This window comes from Cyprinodon variegatus, unplaced genomic scaffold (genome assembly GCF_000732505.1).
Source record: "Cyprinodon variegatus isolate N-32 unplaced genomic scaffold, C_variegatus-1.0 Scaffold227, whole genome shotgun sequence".
In the NCBI taxonomy this organism is placed as follows: Eukaryota; Metazoa; Chordata; class Actinopteri; order Cyprinodontiformes; family Cyprinodontidae; genus Cyprinodon; species Cyprinodon variegatus.
The window spans coordinates 616,840-633,352 of NW_015150680.1; the positions used below are offsets into that span (position 1 = coordinate 616,840).

Genomic DNA, 16,513 nt, shown 5'->3' on the forward strand with positions numbered 1-16,513 from the left:
TCAAAAACAAATGAAAGAACAAAAACAAAAAGAAACATACAAAAATCAAGACAAATGACACGAAATGAATTTAAACAAAAAGCATACCAAACTTTACCAAAAAAGCAGAAACATAGCAACAAAGACAACAAAGGGAAGGCCGACCACCACCTGAAACGCATGCCATCGCTCAAAAACAACAGACAAAAAAAAATCTGGTCCTGTATCCCACATCGGAGCACGGCATAGACAAATCACACACGCAGTAGAAACTTTTTCTCTTACAACCCTCAGCCATTTTCAAAGAACAGCGGAGAGAAAGGCGAGCTTCAATGACTGGCTGAATCAATAGCTCACAACACATATACGCCTGAAAGTGTGCATGCACAGAAACGTATAACCAGAATGATTGACAATTAGGAGAACCACTTATTTTGATGATCCACACGGAAAAAGAATATCTTCCACTATACCTTTAAGAACTATATCACTTCCTGTTTAAGTGTCAAATGACCAATAGTGATTTGATTATCTCTTTTAGTTAGATTTTTTTCCTCCAGCAAAGTTTAAATGATACAGCCTCATTAATGTCAGGAATTGCCACTTCTAATTTGGATTTAAGTAAGCTCCTTTATAGATAATCTCTGTGACATGAACAGCATGCTCAAAAGATGGGTGGCACCTCTATACGTTTAAACTCAATTGTAACAGCTTGGCAATGTGACAACTACTGTATAGTGTTGGCTGTACTTGCCAAAATGTTTCTTTATTCATATTTACCACCTTAAGCCCTCCTAGCTGCATCTTTAGGGCTTTTTTCCTACTGAAAGTGAAGCTTTGTCGCAGTCTTTTGTGTCTTTTCTTTATTTTTTGATTGCCTTATGTTTATCTATAGCCATAAACCTTTATTAACTATGCAGCATTCTGCATTCAGGCCAAACCTCTTACGATTTGGTCTCATCTCAGCAGAGCACCTTCTTCCTCATGTTTGCTTTATCCCCCACATGGCCTGTTGCACAGGGCAGACGGATGTTGTTTGGGCTTTTATTCAATAATTGTTTCATGTTACTTCCTACTGCTCAAATAAAATGTCAGATTTTCTTTCATTTTAGCAGAGAACCTCTGTAACTGCTCCAGATTCACACAAAAAACATTAATAGTGCTCTGTGAAATAAGTTATTTCTGAATTGTTGCTTTAAATCTCTAACTTTGTAAGTATTTGCAAGCTTATATCCATTATAATGATATTAACAAAAATAATTCAAGAGGCAGTCTATGAACCAAGCTATGACTGTGATTTAGAAAATTATCTCTTTTAACCCCTAGAGAAGGATTTTTACTATTTTTTGCTTATTTGAATTAATATTTAATTTGAACTTTTGTTTTAAAAAATAACTGTTGCTTTTGATGCTATGTTTTAAGTTGCACATATAGATTTTATTTCAAGCAAGGCTTGTCTTGGACTGCACAAAGAGACTGGAATCATATACCGGTAATATGTTTTTTTTCAAGGGTAAGCTTTTGTGGTTTTTAAAAAATTGGTTATTTGGCCCATGGTTTACCAAAAACTTCCCAAAAGACTGCACTTCCAAATCCTCACCTTCAAGAGTCTCAGCTGCTCCCTTCCTTTTAAGTGTTTCTATTATTTTGTCCACCTCTTCAAGGTCAGCATGCCACAAAGCCAAGAATTACAGCACATTCATCTCTCTTATACACTGCTTTATTCACACTAAAGAAGTGCCCCGTTGCTACAGCAACACGTCGTTTAAAGGTTTGGACATTTTAATGTGATTAGAGCCAGCCAGCAGAATTTAAATTGCACAATTTCATGCCACAATCATACTATTTTCAATATATCTCGAGAGACAAAGTCCTTCAGTTTTCTCTGTATTACTGCAGCCTGATGTTATGACACACGTATCTGTGGTTTTATGCGGATTAACCAGAAGGTGGATGAGATCCACCCTGATGATTGAGTAAACCAATCACAGAGAGGCACATACACACAGATCATTAACTGCACCCTTTTAACCCCACGCACAGCTTCAATGGGCTTTGTTTTAAGGGCATGAACACACACATTGACATAGTTACAGATGTGTTTGCACATACAAACTCTACCCTCCAGTCTATCTTCTTTTTTTTTCCTTCTACACACATTTTCCTTCCTCCCTCTCACACCTTTTCTATCACGTGCCTATCTCTCACACATCCAGACACACTCTTTCATTAGGAGGATGTTCACAGGCACAAGCAGGGATTCTCCATTGTCCTCACTATCAGCCTGAGGGATGAGGCTTACTAATTAATATTTAACTGAAGCCCGCCTCCGAGCAAGGGGGGAGATGGTGAGATAAAGGACTGGAGTGAGAGCAAGGCGGAGGGATGGTCATGGAGGAGAACATGAGGTTGGAGGAGAAGAGGGATCAGAGAGGAGAGGAGGTTGGAAGGAGGAGGTTAGGCTATTGATCAGAGGGATAAGAAGGTGAGAGATGAGAGTAGGAGGAATGTGATAAGACTGACTGGAGAAATGCTGGAATTGATGGAGCAACGGAGGTAGAGAGTCGTAGTGTATAAGAGAATGAACAGACCCAATAAATGAATGGAAGCAACCAAAAAAAAAATCTTAGGAAAAGGTTGTTTTGGGAAATCAAAGTAGAATCTATGAGAGTTATCAAAATGTAACATATTATCATGTGTATTCAAAATATGCATCTTTTCAGATGTGAATGAAAAGTAACATATGCACCAGAAATCCTTTTTGGAGCTATACATCATTTTCTGCATCAGTTTTCTTTTTTTTTCCCAAAAGAAATGTTGACTCAATGTTGCTTTCCTTTAATGCTGCATCTCACCCACCGCAGCAACTTGATATCTGTCTCTATGATTCATCTGAGGATGCGAAATGACACACGTTAACAAGTGTAAGGTGTAGAGACCCCGTTCCACTTTGAAACAATGACTCAATGCGCTCCTTCTGAGCTGCATCCTTTCAATGATGTAACTCTGAAAGAGTGGAGGAAGCTGCAGCTCTTCTACACATGCACACCTCTGAATCCATGGATCTGGTGGTTCTGTTAACAACTGGGAGACACGCTGCTGTTTGATCACTTTTTTCCTTCTTCTCTTATCTATCTTAGTGGTTGTGTTGAGGATACCAGTGTTCTTTTACAGGCTTCTATAGAGGCTTGATTTGTATGAAAATAAATAAATAATCTAATATGGTTTCCAGTCACCAGTTCTCAAAATTTTAACGTTTCTCTGAAATCGCTCTTAAAAATAAACACAAAATAAGCAACAACAAAAAAGAATTATTATTCTTGATTTATCTCAATATATTTACTGGCAAACCAGCATTGGTCTTATCCTCTTAGTGTTTTCTAGTTATATCAACATTAGAGAAATGTTTCAACGTTTGTAACAGTTTACAAAAATTATCTTCAGTTTTAAGTTGTTCTATTAACTCTGGTTTTTACTACACCCCGGTTACTTTAAATCTTTAATTACTCAGTAATTAGAGCGATTAGAAATGTAACTGAGCCTGCTCCATTTAACCCCACCCACTGCCTTTTATACATTCATTCTAACCTCATACCTGTTTTATTCTCTCCACCCTTCTATCTGTTTTGCAAAGTTTATTTCATCAAATTCATCCAACCTAACCCCACTTTTGTATTATCTAACATGGCACTTTTCTGCCCTCTTCTTCCCCTTTTACAACCCTTTCAATCTTCAAATCACTAAAGCTCTCTTCATTTAATAGTTTTTCCATCCCCCTCATTCTCCTTTATACAAGCCTTCAACCAACCCATCCGCACTCCCTCCTAATTTCCCCCTTTTCATCCCTGTCATTCACCTTGTCAGTACCTCTTTTTACAGTGTCTCTTTTTTTCCATTCTACCAGCTACTTTTATTGATTTATACCCCCCCTCTCCTTACAGCCACTTTTTATCCAACCTTTCCACCTTTTCCCACCTTAAAGCTCCTTTTCATCACCCTCATTCCTCTTAACAGCTCCTCTCTGTCTGCTCATTCCCACTGAGAGCCCCATTTCCTTCAACACATCCCTCCCAACACTATTTAGGTTCTTTTGTTTTTGACTAGATGGTTTGATTCCTCATGTTTAATCTACCCATTCTCCACATCCCACCTTAGAGACCCTCTTCTGGCTCTGTATTATCTATTTAATTTAAGTTAAACAATTTACCGTGCATCTATTATCACTATAGGTAGCGCTTAAAATGCACCAATGATTATTGGCTTGTCTGAAATCATTTCATGAATGATCTCCCTCTTTAGGTCTTCTAGAATCCTCATGAGTTTAAATCTCATTAGCTGGCTTTTAACTCCAGAGAGCAGAATCAATAGGCTTGGCTTTTTTCTTTTATTCTTTATTTTATTATTGCTACTCTCTTGTTGCTTATTACTTTTATATTTTCATTTTATCTTATGTTGTTTTTTTGTCCATGTTGGTTGTGTTTGTTTAGTCAAAGTGCTTTTTAAATAAAGGTTGGATTTAGACTTCCCATATAAAGCTTTATGATCAACCTAAGTTTTCACCTCCATCCTTTTGGGTAATAGAAATGAGAAAAATTAGGTGTGTAGAGATCTATTCATTGTGTGAGCGTGTAGTGCACCACTTGTAATAAACCCTTGGCTATGCTATGATGGTATTATAGGAGTAAAAAGCAAGAGAAGTACAGGGTTTCAAGAGATTATTTCTGTCCTCCGCTGTGTAATCTGTCTAATCCACGGGTAGATGATTTGAGATTATATTAAGAAGAGAAGACATAGTTAATGAATCCATCCTGTGTTTTGTTGTTTTCTATCTGTGACCTTTAGTTTTTATCCCATGGCCCACAACATAGATTCAAGAAGCAGATTAATGATCACATGGGGTCGTTGGATGAAAAGAATGTGTATTAGTACAGTGAAAGGATGTTTCTTTTCTTCTTTATCTCTCTCCTTCATTCTGCATTGCTGCAGTGGCACAGACCCAATTAGGTGCAGTGTCAGGTTTTTGGATGCTGTCAGGGTTTCCTGGATGCATTTCCATGGTGAAGCGTCCTCGACAAAGTCACTCAGGAGGCCTCAGGAGACAGGGCCCCACCCTACCTGACATCTCCCTGTTACCGTGTGTGTTTGTGTGAAATTGGCCAGTGAAAATCACACCCTGTTATTCCTGGAACACCTGCTTTTGCTTTTCAGCTCATAATGAGCTGTCTAGCTGCAGCCGCCGTGGCCTTTTAGAGACACATCATTATATTCAGCTATGCCAAAGCACACACGGGTAGCGTTTATGATACAACCAAATTTTCTGTAGAGGTGTGTGAGGTAACGTGTAGAATAATACCTAAAAGGATAGTTTAGTTTTTTTTTTTAGGTGAGCTTCTGTTAAAAGGTGATTCATGCTTTACATGGCACACAGGAAGATTGAAGATCACATATAAAAAGGAACTGGCTTCTGTGCAAAAATGTAAATCTCTTCCAGTCAGTGTCACATCTCATTAAGTTTGCCCTCTAAAACAAGTCATGTTGTTTTGCTGTTTTATTGTGAATTGAAAAATCCTTTTGCCGAGGAAAACATTGGGCTCCAAGCAAGTTATTTATTAATCTACTGTTTTTTCAACTTGCTCTTCAGCATAAAGATTAAAATGCAGTCATTTTGACCATCGGCTGTCCTTGTGACCCCTTGTAATATCATGACTTTTTTATGCTTTAGCTTGCAAAAGAAAAAAACAACTTTTCAAGACTTGTAAAGGTTATTTTAATATCCATCTGTGTTTTAATTAAAATCAGAAATTGATATTTCTAAAGCTGACAAATCTATGGTGCCTGGTCCCTCCTGCCAAACAATATAATCAGAGATTAGAAAAGCTTCAAGTATTTTTTTTTACAATTTATGTGTTTTATGAATCAAATTATGCCAGCTTTTGATATTTGTGTGATTTTTTTAAAATCATTTTCCTCTTTCTGTAAAACACCCTAAGTAAAGGTAGCGGCATGGCTTTAGGTCATTGGGTGAGCCTATGATTATCAGTGCTCAGCATCTTGTTCCATCCAAAGTTTCTTGAGGAACCTTTCAAACAAATTCCATTGAAATCTCATGTCATTGTGCTGATTCACTCTTTATTGTCGAACCTTATGACTAGGGCTGGGTAAAAAAATTAATTTAATCGATTCCTTTATATTTTTTGCAAAAACTATGTCTAGGGAATCAGATCGATTAGTTTTATAGTGACGCGTGTGACGTTCAGATTCAAATGAGCAGGAAAGATGCACTCAAGATTACTTCAAGCCAGACAGCTGCAAATATAGCTAATAGTTTGACTGAAGACAATAACAAATGGGGGCTGACCAGCAAACACCCTGTAGTTGTTACAGATAACGCTGCAAATATGGTTTGTGCAGTGAAGATAATTCAGCTCATGCATGCCTGCTGTGTTAAGTCTGCTTGCTGGTGTGAGGCTTTACTTTTTCACTTTTCACAAACAAGTTTGCACTTTTGAGACAGTTTTGTTCACATCTCACGTTTAAACTGTCTGATTTACAATTTTGCATTTTGTATTTAATATGACAGGAAAAAATAAAATACATGAGTATTTTCAAACACAGTTGAACCACTTTCATTGTTGTAAAAATAGATCGAATCGAAATTAATTGATTTAGAATTGTATGAATCAAAATCGAATCGATTCAGGACTTTGGTGAAAATACCCAGCCCTAATTATGACCCCTAAAGACATCAGTGACGAGGATGGTACTATATGAAAATAGTATTTACTTTACAACATTTTCTTGTTTTTGTGCCAAACTCTGTAAAAGTGTGACAACCATTCAGGCGTGTTTGAGTAGATGTCGCACACTAAACATGTCTTCCATTTCTTTACTATACCCCTAATTTTCTACATTCATAGCCTTTTTTTTTATTTTATGCTGTTTTATTTCCCACCCCCCTTTTTTTTGTCAGCATTGTCTCAGCAGCTCTGGGAGCTGAAGCCAGGGGGGGGGGGATCATTGTAGGGATGGGTGGGGTTTCTGCCCAGCAATTCAACAGCACTCCTCTCAGCTTCAGCCTGTAAGCTTTCACCCCGCATCCCACCCTCTCCTCATATCCCACCCTCCCACCATCTCTTTCCCACTGGTCCACCCTCCCCCCACCCACACCCCTTTCATGGGCAGGCAATGAGGTAATCCCTAGCAGCGGCGTGAAGCAAGTGCAGAGAGAGGAAGGCGAGCAGAAGCCGGTGCAGGGCAGGAGTGTGCAGGGTGGGATGTCAGCAGCTGCATCATCTCTCGCTCTCATCATCAGCGCTGCTTGCGGGTGAAAGGCTGATGTTGCGAGCAGACAGCTGGGGCATTTTTAGATGTGTAGCTGGCACTCTATTCTCATTAGTGAGTGGTGGCACAATGTTGAAGGTCTGTTAGGCAGGCAGAGAAGGGTGGGACAGGCGTTTGTGCACTGAGGCTGGTGTTTGGTTTGGTTCTCGGGATTAACAAGGGAGGTAGAGGAGATAAAAGCAGAATTAAAGGGATTGGAACAGTAAGGTGTGAGCCCACCATGACGGAGAGGTGTAGTCTGTGGAGTGCCCTGTCGGCTGCAGCATGCTGCTTCTACCGGGGATCTTTCATGCAGGTGCAGGTGAGTGTTTTCATGTTTTGTTTTATTGCACCCAGTACATATAAACACTCTGAGTGCACATACCCTTTAAGTTCCCCTATATTTGGAGCACATAATGCATGATTAGGCTGGTGCTCTGGACTCACTCCTTGCTCCCTTTTTGCTGTCCTGGCTGCCTGTAATGTCAAGCTGCCTTGGAGTTGAGACAGTGATGATATCATAGGCTCTTGGGTGTCAGATAGACTGTGTGAAAACACTGTTTGGATAGAGTTGGAGGGGAGATGAAGGAGGAGACAAGGGTTTGGGGGAGTTTTAAGTTTGTGTGAGGTAGGGAAGAGTTCAGGAATGAATGTTTATTATAGGAGAGTTAGAGATCGTCTCTGAAGGGCACATTAGAGTGTATGGTGTCATCTTCTACTTTGGTCTAAATCTGGCTTGATGCTTGAGACCCAATATCTGACCTTATTCTGGGAGAAAATGACACCTTTAGTCTGTTTTCTTTTGTTTGTTTGTTCTTCTGCTTGTTTCTGCAATTTTGTTTGTTTCTTCCTCAAGATTCTTACATTCATAAACCAGATTATACAGAACTCTGCTTAATACAAAGCACCAGTCCAGATATTGGGTTATGTTTCACCCTGTTTAAGGACATTTCGGCATTTTCTAAGTCTGGGTTTTTTGCTCCTTGTTTCCACTTTCTTTCCTCTCAACACATCTGCTCTTCTTAAAAAAACAACAACTACTAATGAGCTTATTTTAATAAAAATCTGTCAAGGGGTTACTCTGTAGGGGTGCGTGTGGTAAAGCTAAGAGTGTGTGGTGCAGAATTTAATTACAAGTCAGTGAATAGTTCAAAGTTAAGTGGGAGGCTATATAGCATAGGAATATAAATTGGTTTGATTCACTCTAACTTTGTTTTGTTTACAAATGGTCTCATTCTGTCTATAAACAACCATTTATTCCACCATTCATCCCAATTAAATAGGCCTGTCAGGCACAATGCAGGGAACAGAGTAACCCAAACACTCTGCTACCAAGAGAAGCTTTTTGTTCTCTTTTGCCTGCAAGTGGTGAAACAGAAACTAAAATAGTTTTTGACACCAGGAAAAAGTTTTAAATCAAGTCTTATTTTTTATCTGTCAGCATCAAGGTAATTTAATAGACTTGATACTTACTAGCCGAAAAAATGTAATTCAGTTCATTTATAAGACGCAGTGCTAATTCACAGATAAATTAACTTTTAAAGACAAACACTTTCAATTAATCTCAAAGTATATAAAATTATATCTATTATAGATTAAATCTGATATATATCATCATACACTTGACACAATGAGATCCCAAAACTTCAGTCCACAATAACAAAGCAATACAGACAGTAAATCAGAATCAGGGTAAAGAAACACTGTCTAGTACTGCTGGGAGCTGGTTCAGAAATTCTGTCTTTTGTGACTTACGCAAAATCTAATTTTATTTTACTTAAATTCTACCACTTATACACACAATAACCTAATTTAATTTCTCGCTAAAATTAACTGTCTTAGTTAGTTCTAGTAGAATAATTATGTTAGTTACTCTATGTTGACTCCTTTGTCAGTTCACATTGGTTTGCATTTGCTTGTAAGTAATTTAACAAGTTTAACACCTAAAAGCCATTATCAAGGATTTTATTTAACCAAAGCAAGGCATTCTGAAGGTAATAAGAGGGAGGATCCATGTGAAATTGGGATGCATGACTCTGAGACAGAAGTTTGACACTGATTTATGACCGCTGCTTTCTGAATTCTGGTCCATGTTTGTCCGATAAAGCAATGTTATGGAGTGCTTTGGCTCAAATATTAACTGAATTTTTCACAAAGATCATTATGTGTTGCAGTAATTTGCAACATATTGGGTTGTTGCTCCAGAAATATAAAAATTGAGAAAAAAAATGAGGTTAGAGTTAATAATCGAAAGTGAAATTGTTTTATTTAAGGTTACATTAGATTTCTTTTTATCTTAAGCCACTGTTTTATTAATTTGGTCTCTTTTGCCACTTGAATTCTAACAACCTCTAGGTTTTCATTCACAGAAGAACACCACTGTATGATTTTGCACTTATTTTCATTGTTTTGGTCACAAACTGTTTTCAGAATGTTAAAAAAAAAACAATATCGTAAAGGAAATATTTGATCTTTTAATTCACTCATCTTCAAGTGCACACTTAAATTCTTCCTTTGCAATTTAGTTCTGTGTCAGTGTTACAATGCTGATAGAGCCCAAAATGCTGACATAATCAGATTTGCACTGCTATTGGGTGCAGCAGTTCATTGCTTTCTTTACAGCTTGTAAACTAACTGGTGGAGTGCTGATTATATCTATCTCTTAACACAGTAATGCAGTATTTATTATCAAGTCTATAAGTTATTACCACACTAGAACATCCCATTATATCTTCTGAGAGTTTAAAAAAAAAATGCTTATGAAGATAGAAAGCTTGATAAGGGAGATGGTGAAGGCGTATCTCAGATTGGAAAACTGAAAGGCTTTATTGACCCTGTGAGGAAAAAGTGTGAGTTAATTACTCAGCATATATGCATCATTATCGGTTGCAGACTGTTTTGCCAAACTGGGTCTTCCTGCCTAAGTGTCCACTGGTGAAGTGAAAAAGAACCATCTCCTCCGATCCTTTAAGGCAGATCATTCTATGGCATTTCTCCTGGTTATTTCAACAGTAGACTATAGGTGCATTGAGGTGTAGAAAAGTAACTCTGATAAAGACCAAAAAGTAGCAAAAAATCTCAAATGTAATTTGACCCGAAAAAAATCTATAGTATGGTTGAAAATCTTAAAAAGAAGTTTATGGTTTAATAATAAGACCTCTATGCTTTTGATGCAGTGGCATTGTTCTACGTCCATCAGATATATCAGCAGGGAGATTATACTTGATCCTTTAGTCTAGACTGCAGTGTGCTAACATTGAACACACAAACCCCTGTATGTTCACACACACAAAAACATGCAGCTTAACAATGTCGTTTGCAATGCTTTAAGTATCTAAGTGGGACAGTGCAACTCCTGTGGAGTTAAACCCCCAACAGTGATGGATACAAGCGTTGGCAAGCGCATGGGTATGCACAGAAAGCTCTCCTTTTCTGCTCTGATTGTTTTTTAAATTAATCTTTTATTTTCCCCTTCTATAGCATCCGCCTTACTTAACCTCCCCCCTCCCATCTCAGTGCCTCTCCCCCTCAGTATGAGCCTGATTCCCTGCTGACCTGACCAGCTTTCGGCTGTCTTCATTCCAGCCAGCAGCCGGACCTTGTGTCCTTTAGCGTTCCTGCAGTCCCACTTTATCTTGCATGTTGGTCTGACCTTCAACCTTGCAGCATGGCACCTTTCTGCCATCCAGTCTCCTGTAATATAATGCAGGTTTCTTCTTGGAAATACCCATAGTATTAATGAATGGTGGGGTATTTTAGATAAACAACATAGTTTTTTAGTCCCCCTTTTTTTTATTAGTTTGCATGTTTTGGAATGGCATGGCTGATTTGTTCAGGTTTTTTTTAACTAAAGCCTTAAAGTATTTATCATATAGATCTTACAACATAGAAAGAATTGATCATTTTGTATGAGTTTTCTTTTAAACTTTTGAGTTAGTTAAAGTTAAACTTTTAAGTTAGTTGCATTAGCTGGACTGTTAGGTTAATTGGCTTCTCTAAATTCTCCTTAGGTGTGTGCATGAATCGTTGTTTGTCCTGTGTTGCCCTGCGATGCACTGGCAACCTGTCCAGGATGTACCCCGCCTCTCGCCCATAGACAGCTGGAGACCCCATCTGGGATTAGGCGTGACAGAAAATAGATGGAACGATGGACTTAATTAAAGTTTTAAGTTAGTTTCATTGGCTTATTTTATTTTGTTTTTTAAAGAGACTTCTTATTCTACTCAGCTGGTTTTTTGTTTGCTTTGAATCTTAGATAACTAAAGGGCTTACCTGCTGTCTAAATATGAAGGCTGGTGTTTATAATGTAACAATATCATCTAATAATGTATATCCAGCCGATATTGTTTCTTAATAACTGGTGAGCCATAATTTTATACTAGGATCATACAATTTGAACATTTTAATTAAATCTAAAGAATTCCCTGTTATATGTAGTTATTGGATTTCTATTTATTTAGTTATTGATTTTTTTTTTTTGCAGAAGAACTGTAATAAATCTATCCAACATATTAAATTACCAAACTATATTCCTCTGACATTTATCTTTTTCTGCACCGTTTCTATGTTCTCTATATGAATTTTTCTTTATTAGTTTCTAGGTATTCCACTGTGTTTTCCTTTGACTTATTAGTTTTGAAGTCAAAAAAACCTACAGCATAACTTTTCAACGCTTGCATGTTTGTAAAGCATAGCTTAAATGAGTGGGAGGACTGGCTGTGGTCCTTTGCATCCCAGCAGGCTATACATCAGTTCATCAGTCATGTCCCTGGAGGGGGGTCGTTGTGGTGTAGAATTAGCTTTACCCATCACCCCACTTACTGTCTCATCTGTGTGCAGTTCACTGTGTGAGATGCGGCCCTCCTAATGCCTTTTATGTGTGTTTGTATGTGTGTCAGGCCATGCAAGAAAGGGGAGTCCAAACCAATTGGTATGTTTTTACTACTGAAATATTCACCATGTAATCCCCTTTTCTCCACTCCTATCTCTCTCTCTCCCTCTCCTCCCTAAAGCTTTTCACTACAAATCCTCTTTTGGTGTCCCCGCCTGTCGCACCCTGCAGGCTCATAGTGTGAAGGGCAGCTGTGCACGCATGGGTGTGCGTGCACGTCTGTCTGCGTTGCTGCTAGAATTGCCTTGTTTGTGACTTCATATTCTCATTAAAGCGCTGTGATAGTGTGGGCACTAATGAGGAGCAAGAAGAGTGCTGGTTTTAATGTGTGTGTGTTTGTGTGAAGGTGTGTGTCAGCTGTGTGCAAGTGTGGTTTATGTGTTTATAATAACGTGTTGCTGATTCTCCAGGATGTTACTTACTGGTTTCTAATGGGCATTTCCAGAGATGATTGTTTGGCATTAACTAAAGAGAGCGCTCGCAGTAAGCCCCTGTAATTGAACAGATTTTTTCCGCAACATTTTTGACACATTCAACCTTTTGTGATTCCCTTTGAGCAAAGATTTCCTGAAATGAATCTAAGCCAGTCGCTCTCGAGTCAAACAAAATGTGGAAATACCTCCCCCTCCCAACCCAACTCCTCTTTGTTTACTTGCTTAATTTTGCACATTTCTAAAATGCCTTTGGGATCATGTGTTTATTCTTTGATCCTATTTATGCAAATACTGCTATTTGATATGAGATCAGACGATCGGATTTAATGCATAAAGAAAAGGCCTGTCCTGGGGAATTCATTCATTTTTGACTCTATGAAAGTAAGAATAAAGTAAAATTCCCCAAATGTACAAATATATTTTGTATTTTTTGGAAACCATATCCTCTCATAAGAAATGCCAACATCACTATAATTCAGTTTTTGATTAAAAGATAGTGAGAGCTGATCAGACTGTCCATTCACAAGTGAGATTGAGCGTTCCTCATTGCTTTACTCATATAGGAATTAAAGTTTGTTCTTTTTAGAACTTAGACAAAGTACTAAGTGTCTTAACGGTCAGACATTCCAGGCGATGAGAGCTGAGATTGCAGGTTTGTTATACACAATCACTTTGCTGGAGACAAAAAACGTACAACCTCATTATTGCCAGATACTCTGCATTTAAATATGCAGAGTAATCCCCTTTTCTCTTACTGTAAATGCTTAAATGCATTCTCTCTTTGATATTCCCAACAAGGTTTTGTGCCAACAGCGATATACAGTAACACTTGTCTTTGCCTCTTGGAGACATCAGCAATGATTGGTACTAAAGTTGATCAGAGCTTCTCTGGAAAGCATGAAATTTGACTTAAGAACAGATTTCAAATGTGGATTTGGGAAGAGCACACTTTTACTTTTACAATCTTAACATGATTAGGAGAATTGGTGGGTGTATATTACCTTATTCTAATCAAATGGTCTTTGGTCTGTTTTGTATAGATCTATGAACTTATAAGGCAACTTATTGTAACTCGCTAAACTCCTGATAAACAATACATATACTATAGTCTACAGTGTTTTGACCTCGTATAAATGTAACATTTGGCTTTACAGACTGGATGAACACCTATACCAGCTCAGGTCAGTGCAGTTCTTACAGAGCTAGCAAAGGACACGTTTGTGTAGGGAGGAGGACCAAGTTTTATACTTGTATATGCTTTGTATATGTTTTATACTTGTATAGTTATATACTTGTATATACAAGTTATATACTTGTATAGATACGGACCCGATTCTGTTGGCAGTGCTAATTATCTATTTATGGAAAATAAAGAATTAAATGTGTTAGTAATCGAACACAACATTGTGACACAGAGGAAATAGGAGAGAGGGCGATTTTCCATGACGAACGTGAATGTACAGCATTGCACACGAGTGAGATGACGCCAGAAGTAGCTGGTAAAGTAAACAAAGCAAGTATGGCTAATAAAAAGCTCTTGATAGCATAGCTTCACTTTTCAATATATATATTGATAGCATAGCTTCACTTTTCAATATATATAAAAAACTATTTATTTGAGAATGTGTTTATTTAAGAGCAACTATGCAAATTAACAAACATCTAGAAAAAGTACACTATATTATATCATTTTTCATTTAAAATCATTTCTATTTAAAATGTAGGCAACGGCATGAAAAAAGTGATTTCTACTTTTACTTTTATACTTTAAGTAAATTTACAAGCCTGTACTTTGTTACTTTTACTTGAGTAAAGAAGTTTAATCAGTACTTCCACTTTTACCAGAGTATTTTTTAACACAAGTATCTGTACTTTTACTCAAGAACGGAAAGTGAGTACTTTTGCCATCTCTGCTAGTTTGTCGTTTTCATAATTGGCTTTAAGACTCTTAAATAATTTTTTATATATTACCATACTTTGGTAATTAAATGGAGCACTCTGGGTTTAGTGATTTTTTTTGTGGCTAGAATTTACTACAGAAAGGTTACTTAAGATAGATGCTTTTATTTTCTGAATGTATAGAATGTAAATCAGCAGATTGTGTACAATTATGGCTTAACCTCTTTGCAAAGAAAATGGAACAGATTGAAAATGAAGTCGTTATAATATTTAGGTCAAGCAGGAGTAAGCATTAAACAAGGAGTTAGAACAAATCTCTCAGTGCATGATGTAAGGTTAGACCAGACAGTCCATCAGACATATTCCAGCAAACTAAAATGCACCACATGCTTACCTTTCCTTTTTTTCCCACATGCTTACCACTTAAATAAGAGAAAATGCAAAAAAGGTCTCTTTATATTATGACTTCTAGCTTCAGGCAGAGATCATGGAGCTTTCCAGCTCAGTGCTTCGTGTAATCATCTTCTCCCTCCTGCAAGATAGGGGAAAGCTTTATCAAGAAGAACACAAGAACATAAACCTTTGGTAAATGCTCCCGTGCATTTAATCGCGGGAGAGACTCTTAAAACCGTGGCGGGTGCAGAGAGGTTTATACTCAAGAAAGTATTGATGCATGTTAGTTTGAGATGAGATTTGACTCCATATCCTCTGCTTCTGGCAGCATTTATAGTTTAATTAGGGCTTACTACTGTAGCCTGGGTTAAGGTTCTTCATCATTCTTTTATTATTTTTTAAAGCTCTGTTTGATTGCATTTTAATTTAAATGTTGGTGCCTGTGAAATATGAAGATTTTATGAAGATCAGATAACCATGTAAATTTTTTGTTGAGGATTTATTGAAGACTGAAGGTTCTGTTGTACAAGGACTCACTTTTTGTTCAACACTCTGCACTTGCTTAGGTGCACTAAGGTCATCCCACAAAGGAATCCACAATTATACGGTCAGAATGATGTGAGCCGAAATTATAATGACTGAACATCAAAAGGAAGAGGTTTAAATCTATAAGTTAGATTTCATGTACCACTTTTAATTATGAAAAAAAGTTTGTGTTGTTTTATTATGGACTACAACCATTCACAAGTTTTAGCTTTGACTCATGAATGATAAAAAACGTCTCTCATCTCTGTTTCACCACCAGATTTTCAGAACTGACTTGAAATACTGAATCCGTGTGTGTAAGATAGAATCCTGTGAAGTCTCTCCACCAGACTCCCACTAAAGAAATTACACAGCCATGAATTCACAATGCCTACACACACAGCATGCTTGCACATGCTGGGAGAGGCACAGCTGAGAGTCAGTTTGGCATGGCGTAGGGATTTGGAGCAGGAGGTTGCCAATTGTTTGCTCTTTTCATCTTTGACCTCTCCCGACCTGCGCAGAACGCAGAGGATATTGGACATAAGGTTTCCGGCTACTTTAAAGGCATAGTTCTCCCGAATGAAACAAATAGGCATTCTAACATGAGACACTGAGCTGTCATGCTTCTAAGGCCTACAAACCTACAAAGTTAGGCCTTCTGTTTAAAATAAATGATAATAGATAAAAGTCTAGACGATTCCACTTGCCACAAAAGTAACACATTAATGAGTTAATATTATTTCATCCAGTATAGAGATACTTTACAACAATTCTTCAGGTCTTTTATCTAAAACTTCAACAAAAAAAAATTATCTAGATTAATCCTATGGAATATGACTACATAGCCAAATTTTCCTCATATTACACACAGTTATATTCTATCCAGGTTGAGTATGAGAAGCTATCTGCAGTGATCATGAATGGACTGAGAGAAAAAGGCAAGACGTACATAAAAAAAAGACAAAACAAATAGATGCACTGGACCAGGAGTCCTTTCTTTTGCAATGAAATACAAAAGTACAAAAAGTTAAGGCTGAAATTATTAATTTAATTTAATGGTAACATAGAG

At 37.5% G+C, this 16,513-nt stretch overlaps 1 protein-coding gene across 2 annotated transcripts in view; it reads left to right on the plus strand.

Annotated features, from left to right (window-relative positions):
- Positions 1-16,513, plus strand: part of sh2d3c (SH2 domain containing 3C) — a 67,085-nt gene that overhangs the window by 12,377 nt on the left and 38,195 nt on the right. The window contains exon 1 of one of the 2 annotated variants that reach the window (XM_015381051.1): positions 7,173-7,621. The exons of the other annotated variant lie outside the window; for it this stretch is intronic. Within the exon in view, the coding sequence (XP_015236537.1) occupies positions 7,541-7,621 (81 nt within the window). The 5' untranslated portion in view covers positions 7,173-7,540. Of the gene's footprint in view, positions 1-7,172; positions 7,622-16,513 lie in introns of those variants that run through there. 2 annotated transcript variants of the gene reach the window in all.